The following is a 9,174-nucleotide window of genomic DNA, read 5'->3' as shown; positions in this document are numbered from 1 at the left end:
CTGATTTTGGCTAGCCGTGATTAAGCTACAAATGCCACACTAGTGGAGACAACAGATGAGTGATCATTTTACGATCGACAAGAACTTTTGATGAATGAAACAGCTGTGAAATCTCACTGATGGCGATTTGTTTTTGAAAATTTGTCTCTGTGTATGAAAGATATGAACACGCTTCTATACATGTCTTGATATTTTTTGACGTGATTTGTACTAGTTATTTGTAGCAGGAATGTGACTAGTGCCGGGAGAAGTTGGGAAGGTAGCGGCTTGATAAATTTTCGTGAGCAACGAGTTTACGAAGCAAGTTCCGCCTAGCTCGAGCGATACAGCTCCGCGGATACAACTCGAGCCCCGAACGAGAACCTCCCCCCGTAAAGTTTCGGCCGCTCTGGCCGGCCGCGGGCCGCTCGTAGAAGCAAACGCTGACTCGTGCACTAGAAATCTGCACAGGAGGCTAAGAAAGAAGCAGTTTTCAGATCCAGAAAGCTAGCAGAAATTTGTCTGAAGTTCGTCAGAAGAAATGAGCCGGTGAAGTTTGTGAGAAAATGTAACGGAGCTTACTTGTTTTTCTGAAAATTTAGACGAAAGTAGCCGGCGCAAAAATTTGAAAATTTTGACGAAAGTAGCCGGCGCAAAAATTTGAGTAGGCGGCGATTTTCGCCGGTAGCCGGCTTGTTTTGAGAAGGCTGATGCAGGTATTGTTTTTGGTGGCCAGGGCTCTCCCCAGGCAATGAAGCAAGGGTGCTCCCCTCTCCCCAAAATCCTAGCAGCGCTATTTGCATGAACATTCAATGATCTTTTTTGTAGAGTGGCATCAACAGATTATGGTTCACCTCTCCCCTAAACATGTCTAGGGAGACCCCTGGTGGCGCTGATTTAATGGGATATATGGGATATCTTGTCGTGAGCAGCAAGGATTAGAGGTGAGTTGGCGGAGTTTAGATTTCAGTTGATTAACTGTGCAGGGTTCAACAGTGACCTGTGTGGTATGAGGTAGCCAAGAATGTGAATTTTAAATAATTTTTTCATGGTACATGTACTTTTACCAACTTTTTTTCTGTGCCTGCCACCACTGTGTATATAACATGTAACATATACCAGTAGTTCCGTGAACACCTCCAGACTGAACTTTTCCTACCATGAACATGAAGTGAATTACAGTATACAGGACTGTTATGCCAAAGGCTTTACTACTTACTTACTAGTACAACCTTATATATGAGTAATGATCCTTTCTATAATGATGTAATTCATTCGTTTTCCAACAACTACCTAATATCTGCTTAGAGAACCACAGACATAATGGCACACGACATGCCCAATTTTAGAGAAATACAATGGACACAGCCATATTTTTTTCACCGTGAACACCTTAAAAAACATCATCCATACATAAACAATGGACGACCCACATCTGGTTATGCTTAAACAATTCACCCTACGTCTGCTTGACCCCCCCCCCCGCTATTCATGACAATCGGTTTTTCTCGGCCAGTCCAATATGCCCTGAAATAAAGGGGTGTATCTGAAATATTACATTGGCATGCCTGCAGATGACGTATACAATTGCATGCCGATTAAAAAGGGAACCCTGTGTTTTGACTGCGAACACGAAAAACCGTCTACCCACAATACTGGGGTATACCTCCTTCGCGGAGTAAAAAGGACCAAAATGTCGCAGGTAGGGTTTGGAGCTCAAAGAATATGGCTAATAAGAAAATGTTATTCTGCTTCACACACAATTATTATAGAAAGATTAAGATTAACTCTAACTTCAGTTTAGGAACAAGTTGAAATTCATAACTTATTTTTTAAGGGGGCTGCCTTGGTGAAAGAGGCGTCTACAATGTCAGTAGGACGGATGTCAGTTACCAGGACCTGCTGTACACCAGAATACATACATGCCAGACTAACTCCTGACCAGGTACAGCTCATATTTCTATGGAGAAAGCAATATATGTATTACATTATAAGTTATCGATTTGAGCTACCAAAAGTACAGGTAACACTCCTTCCCCTGCTCCCTTTGTTTTATGTGTAAATCACTGCAATTTACATTGCCTCCGGCTAATTTACTGTTCTGGTGCAACAGGTAAATTGCAAATATTTGCTATGTCAACAACCCATTCCTAATGTCCACTACAAAATAAAGAGAGATTTCAGACCCTCTCCCTGAGCTTTTACATTTGTATATTGTAGTGAGTGCCAGCTCCTGCTAATTACATGGTAACTGTATTACTAACCTGATCACATATTACTAATCTGATCGCATTCAATGAGGACATATTACTAATCTAATCAGGGCTGCCTTACAGTATATGAAGGTGTAACACGGTGACACGACACCAGACGAATACAAACACGCATTGTTCACCCTAGCCAATCAGCACAGACCACGCTCTTGCAACTAGGTAATGCAATAGCCGAGGCCACACTCGCTATCCGGTTTAGCGCCTGCTGTTCCCGTCATCCAAATATTTCAAAAATATTTCGAGAACTTGCAGTTACAGGTGTTCATAGGTGACTAACCAATCTTAGAAGCACTGGCATGACTACTGAAGGTAAGAACACTTAATTGACTTTTAGCACACTTAAGACAAGTGCCAATGGGCACTACTCACTTTTGTATACGTAGTGCTCTTTTCCCAACAGTTGGAAAAAATGGCGCCCAACGAAACTGAGCTGCGCAATGAAAAAATAAAACTGGTTGGGTTGGTTTGTCCAAGGCTGCCCCTAAGCACTGCTGGTTAAATATTGGGTTATCTGCCAGTACCAAAGAATGGCTCATGAAAAGGTCAAACTATGTAAGCTAAAATATGTAATATGTGTTACGGTAATCTTTCAACAACCAAGACCCCCCACCCCTGCCCTTGGACACAGATAATCATTTTTTCCTTGCTACGATTTCAAGGCACTTAAGCAAATTGAGTTGGGACTTCAGAAGGACACCTTGTACTTAAATTTCAGTTATGATCATGGCAAAAATTTGATGTGTCAATATTGTGTTTTGTAAACTTTAAGGGGGAATTATGTCAGAAAGCATGAAGATTGCATTAGCTTCAAAATGTCTCCAGGAAAGCCATAATATAACCAACAGTCACATTTTTCACACAAAACCATCATCATTTACTATAGACAAATAACCCCAAACAACAGGATTGAAGTGCTTAGGACACCAAAATATATTTTCAGAAGCAAACAGTGCTAAATTACCATGATCACATGCAACTGCATGACCAACAATATTTGCCCTGGTTGCATTAAAAAAAGAGAAATATTGTTCTGAAGCAGTTGCTGTGTTGTGATTAAACACGGTATCGGCATATTGAACAGTGGCTGAGTATTTGGGTGCCATAAACACTTTAATAGGCAGTTGTATCATTTGTTATAGTGTTGTAATAGTGTTTGATTTACTTCCCTAAAAATTTATCTTCCTTTCCATTACAGGGTCACTGCTGACTGAAATAAGTGTTGAAAACTTTTGTCGGTTTGGAAAACCATGTACCATCCAGATTCATACAGAATCAACCTCCCTCCTGGGAGAACATGGTAGAGGCAAGACTACAGTGCTGACAGCTATTGAACTATTTTCAAGACTTTTTGCCGAATCAATTTCTGATAATACAAGTGATGATGAATACTCAATTGAACGCCAGAAGACAGCTTTTGCAAAGCTGGTAGGCTTAGAAGATTATAAGCTCATTTGGTATAAGAAGGACACTAGTAAAGTTTTGAAAATCAGTGGCAAAGTTTCTGGACAAACTGATCCAATTTGTTTTGAAGTCACTGCAGAAGTTGGCAGTGAATTGGATGGTGATGAATTGGGTGGCACAGTGACAGTTTCATGTAGCTATAGCAGGTCAAAGTTAAAAGAGATTGGATGCCCAACTGTTTTGTCCATCTCTAACATAGGGGCATTCACAGCTCCATTTTATTTTGGCAGCCAGGGAACAGAAGAACCTGTTAGCCAGGAAGACATACATGCAAAGAGTAAGGTTGTGTACAACATAGGTGTTGATAGCCGGAGACATGTCAGAAAGCTGCTAAGACTAGAAGGCAATGACACAGAAAAAATATTAGAGTCACTTCAGGAAAAAGGTGACAAGATCAGCGAAGTACTTAATAGTAAGAAATTCAAAATCAGACCAGGATGTGAAGTGAAGTTTATCCCAAATAAACGTGAAAAAAAAGTACAGATAGAGGTCATGGAACATGGTGTTAGTCTTCCACTATTTCGTTGTGACGCTGGCTTACAGCAAGTCATCATCATCATGTTGATGGTGCTCTATGTGCAGGGAAAGGAGGAGGGGAAAAAGCCGATGCATCTGCTCTTAGATGAGCCAGTTGCTTTGTTTCATGGCAATTTGGTGCGGAAGCTATTGAACTACCTGAAGAAGGAACAATTCTGTGTTGTGCTTGCATGCCATGCAGTAGACACGTTAATGGCATGCAGTCGCATCATATCACTTGATGGTGACAATCCCCGCATCATTCCAAAAGATGTCATGTCAGCACTCGGCACTTTGTTTAGGGGAAGTGACCATACCACAAGGTTGATGGAGTTTTCCAAAACCCTTAAAACAAAGTGCATTCTTATTGTTGAAAATGAAACAGATGCAGAAGTACTGAAAGCATGGATAAAGAAGCTCCGCAACATTGACATTGATGACAAAATTGTTGTGCACTGTAACAGTACAAGACCAACACCCGATGTTGTAGGAAAGCTGGTTGGGTTTCTGGATAAAAATCTGTTCCATCAGGATGAGAAATGTGAGAAAGAACAGGAGAAGGCAAAAGTATTCATCCTCACTGACAGGGATTACAAGGCAGACATGGCTCTGGAAAAGGAGCAACGCATATTGCGGGAAAACACAAAGAAGTATGTTCGAATCAAAGTAGAGTGGTATTGTTACCAAAAAAATGAACAGGAAAACAACTTCCTGTCTGCCACAGCACTGAAGTCTTACCTCGAAGAGAAGGGAGGAAAAACAGAAAGTATGGAGAAAATAGAAAAGTTAGATGACCTCCTGAGGAAACACTGCCGTGCCTTCAGCATCAGGGAGAAATATATGAACAGTGTTCGGAATATTCTAAAGGAAAAAGGTGGTAAAGACAAGGTAAGTACTCAAAATAGAGTTAACCTAAATGAGGTGAATGATAATAGAAATTCATGCCAGTAGCCCTGAGGATGTTGCTTGGAGGGGTTCTCCCTACTGTCTGCAGGACCGGTGAACACCATAGACAGAGTTCTTAGGGTCATTGACTCATTTGGCATGTGCTCCCCTGGAAAATCGAACCTGATGAAATGGCATTTCCTGCATTTTTGAGGGGGTTTCAAAGGAAAAATCAAGAGGCAAATAAGATTCCAGTCCAATCTCGGACCTTCCAAATAAAAAGTGGACCTTTGACCTCTTTCGAATCTCCTCTGGCTACGGTCATGAAATTTAATACATTTATTTACAATTGTGTTCAGTGAAAACAGGGCTGCATTAATCCACTACAAATAGTATGCCTTACTCTCATTTAGTTACAAGATGAAGCATATATGCAGTTACTTTACTGCCGTGTGCTGACTGTTTGGAACAATGATTATTGTTCCTTTTATTTCTTGTCTCAGTTGAAACAGCATGCTTAATCAGTTATGGTAATTAATATTAGCCTGATAGTTATGCATATGCTTCATCTTTTGGTTGCCACCATTGCTTCATCATGAGCTTAGAGTTATCAATGTGATCAGGTGTCTAAAGAATAACTACAATCATTACAACATATTTTGGCCAGCTCAAGGATCCCGAATTTCATCAAGTGACTGAAGATGAGACCAAAGAGTGGCTGGCACAACCCTCTTCATTCACTGACGCCAAGGGAGTGTTGAAAGAGCTAGGAGTTGAGGAAGAACCACAATCGTACATCCGAATTATACATCACTTCCTACGGGAAGAAATTGATTCGGAGATCAAAGCCCTAGCTGACAAAGTTTTAAAATTCTTCAATATAGGACAGCCAACAGGTGACGTTTCTTGTTTGCAGTATACATGTCTGCTGCTGATTAGGTGTTTAATGCTAACTCTAAGCCAATTTGACAAAGTCAACAGAAATGTGATAACTATAGATAACTGCAATTGTGCCAGTGTAGTCACTGTGTCAAAATTTATTTCAGGAAAGATTGTAAAATGTAGTACAAATTGTAGTCATGTTGTTCTAAATACATTTAGTAGGGAGAAATGTTATGATTCCAACTTATTGATGGCTATAAGTGAATGGAAAAAGTCAGTCATGCGGTTAGATTATAAAAATTTATATTATCTCTAGGGTTGGAATCAGTTGAGTTAATTCTGTGACATTTTCAGGATTTTGGGTTGATTCAGATGCACAATCAGCTTATTAAACTTTTTGTCATAAGTAACATCATCTGACATATTCTGATGCATTAAAAAATTTTGTTTTAGGATTTACAGAAAGTTGGATCATTAAGCTGTATTTTTATACCAGTTTCCCTCACCAGTCCCCCAATTGCTATTCCTCCAGGTGCAGCTAGTGCCGCTTCTCCCAGTGAAGAGACAGGCAGGTATGTAACTGCGTAATGTAATTAACACGTGGACAAAAATCTCTGCACTATACAATCGTTATCACTTTACTGCCTCATTGCTATTAATAAAGTCCTTTATTGGTTAAACTCATTTTGATGGATCTTAGTTATCACCCTGAAGTTCATTTTTGTAGTTTTTCTATAATTGATATTGATGCTAATTTTATCTATTACTCATAGGATATACTAGGAATTTTCTTTTTCACAACCTTACATTTTGATGCCTATCAGACACCTTCCTCAGAGCTTCTGACTGGAGTTCTGCTTCTTGCCGCTATAATTGCCAACTGTGCCAACTTTGCTGTCAACCTTTTTTTACGGCTTTCGAAAATTAAGATTAATGACATCTATTTTTTTCTTTCTTTTTACAGTCCACAGCAAGATGACTCAGCTTCAAGTAAACAGGGCACCGAGACAGCTGCAGCTGAAGGACAGGGCACCAAAAGCGAGGATCCAGATTTGGACTAGCTGACCTGTTGCACATGTGACAAGGTAAGCTGACAGGCAAGCATAACATTTTAATGACTCTGTCATATAAATTATAATTTCAATTCTTTTATGGAGGAAAAAAGTTGTAAGCTATGGACTGTTACAGATGATTCTTACATGCAACTGGGTAGGTTGAAATTTTTAGGATTAAGAGTCCAATTATGCTTGTTAAAAATGGCACAATGATTATCATTTCCAAATGTTTACGTCATGTTTTTGTCATTTCAGAGCCGACCAGCCAGATGTTGACGTTTGAGGAGGCTGTTCTGTTCAACCTGCTGGAAGAGTGATAGAAAGAGAATCACTGAATGTCTTGAAACCAGACAGAAAATATGGCCAGTTGGTTAAGTGAGAAGAAATTGAACATTTTACATTATTAATTTGTAATATATTATGGTCTCACATTAAGAGTAAGGCTGCACATCCTCCTTACGCAGATTCCTAACTTGTAGCACTCTAGAATGCTGATTTGTTATTAATATGACTTTTAGATTTGATATAAGATAGCGAAAACTTGTGGCTTGTGTATTTGACTCTTCATAGAATAACAGACATATAATTAGTACAGGCATGTCTGGACCACAGCTTGGAATGTAACAAATCTTATTTGATAAGTACATGTAGCTGTTGGTAAAAGTAGGAACAAGCGGAGGTTTCAACCTGACTGAATTCCTAACTTAAAGCAGTCCTAATTAACTTGGACCAAAGGTTTAGAAGAATGTAAAAAACTTAATATCATCATCGGATGATTCAATCAGATTGAACTCCTAACTTGTATGTTGTGGTACTGCTTACTACAAGGCTGAGTAAGTCTAAGTTTTATTTGATTTTGATGAATAGTCTTTTAGATTTGATTACAGACAAGTTGTGAATTGTGCCTCTTGATGGATAAATTGCAAACAAGAAGGCAATGTACATGTATGTCTGGACCAAAGGTTGAGAATGTGAATATCAGCCGATGTCAGTAAGTGTGCCGTTGGTTTTAGGATCAGGGAGGTTTCAATCAGATTGAATTCCTGCAGTCTACAAGGCTGATTAAGTCAAGTTTTATTTGTTTAGCTATCTTTTAGATTTATTGTCAGATAGAGATAAGAATATGATGTACATGTATGTCTCGATCAGGACCAAAGTTGCAAATTCCATTTAGTACACAAAATGTATTTTGAATTCTTCCTATCAAACTATGAGCAGTGACGACACAAAATTTAAGACCTTGTAAAAAGATGATTGATATTTTTATCTAGATGGAACCCATCAAATGGTATTTTCGATAGTAAAGGGCCACTGAGTGGTAAAAAATCAAATGTTGTAACATATATGTATTTCTACTGTAACAATAGGGTGTACAAATAAGGCCAGAGCATCTGGTATTGTAACTAAGACTTGTACTTTTATAAATGAAGTTTTGAACAATATTTGGAATACACAGTGTGGACAAAACTACAGTGTAGCTTACGTTGATGAAGGTTAGGGTTGAAGGTTACGGTTGTTGAACAGGTTTTTCTAGTTCTAATTTCCTGTACATTTAATGAACCGTTCTTTTACATGATAAAGCTTCTTACGGAACTTGTTGTTTAACCGTTTTTTCTAGTTACTTGTATATAAGAGTGAATCGGTTCTCTGTTCATTTGTGACGCTGAAGAAGAATGATGGATGTCACTCGAAACGTCCGGAAATAAATCCGTTAACTGATCCAGTAGTAGAGTTTGAATTTTCTTACGTACAGTGTAGCTTGATTTTAATGACTATCTCTTCTTTCTTGCAGTAACTTAATTGTGTCTCCAATTTACTATTTGGTGACCTCATGTTTACATTTGAAGGATAAGAAGAAAATGAGGAGAAAAGAATGACAATGTCACATCATACATAGTTGAAAAGAAACTTTTATACATATTACATAACTGCAAAGTTTCAATAATAATCAATAACAAGCAGTAGATAAAATTGGCATCAATATCAATAATTTTTTTCAACAAAACTAAAATGGTTAGAAAAAAGAAGTTCAGGATGGTATTAGTACAAGAAAGATGCATTAATTTGCAGAGGAGTAGACATCAAAATGATCATGATGGTAAATGGTGAGGGAATAAAGTGAC

At 38.6% G+C, this 9,174-nt stretch overlaps 1 protein-coding gene across 1 annotated transcript; it reads left to right on the top strand.

Annotated features, from left to right (window-relative positions):
- The first annotated feature begins 4,256 nt into the window (after positions 1–4,256).
- LOC109486939 lies at positions 4,257–8,601 on the top strand. Its single transcript, XM_019790845.1, has 5 exons — positions 4,257–5,117; positions 5,782–6,010; positions 6,529–6,568; positions 6,961–7,081; positions 7,307–8,601. Exons 1-4 carry the CDS (start codon positions 4,272–4,274, stop codon positions 7,055–7,057), a joined length of 1,212 nt encoding a protein of 403 aa, XP_019646404.1. The 5' UTR covers positions 4,257–4,271; the 3' UTR covers positions 7,058–7,081; positions 7,307–8,601.
- The last annotated feature ends 573 nt before the right edge of the window (positions 8,602–9,174 follow it).

The sequence above is a fragment of the Branchiostoma belcheri genome, unplaced genomic scaffold, assembly GCF_001625305.1.
Source record: "Branchiostoma belcheri isolate BF01 breed outbred unplaced genomic scaffold, Haploidv18h27 scaffold84, whole genome shotgun sequence".
NCBI lineage: Eukaryota > Metazoa > Chordata > Leptocardii > Amphioxiformes > Branchiostomatidae > Branchiostoma > Branchiostoma belcheri.
The sequence above is the reverse complement of the archived record's forward strand: the minus strand, read 5'-3'. Positions and strand labels throughout refer to the sequence as shown.

What these genes read in the sequence shown, in the direction of transcription:
- LOC109486939 (XM_019790845.1), top strand. Translation starts at nt 4,272, where the DNA reads ATGTTGATGGTGCTCTATGTGCAGGGAAAGGAGGAGGGGAAAAAGCCG. An exon ending in AAAAAGGTGGTAAAGACAAG is followed by an intron (nt 5,118 to 5,781) that starts GTAAGTACTCAA and finishes TATTTTGGCCAG; the next exon opens with CTCAAGGATCCCGAATTTCA. An exon ending in CAATATAGGACAGCCAACAG is followed by an intron (nt 6,011 to 6,528) that starts GTGACGTTTCTT and finishes CTATTCCTCCAG; the next exon opens with GTGCAGCTAGTGCCGCTTCT.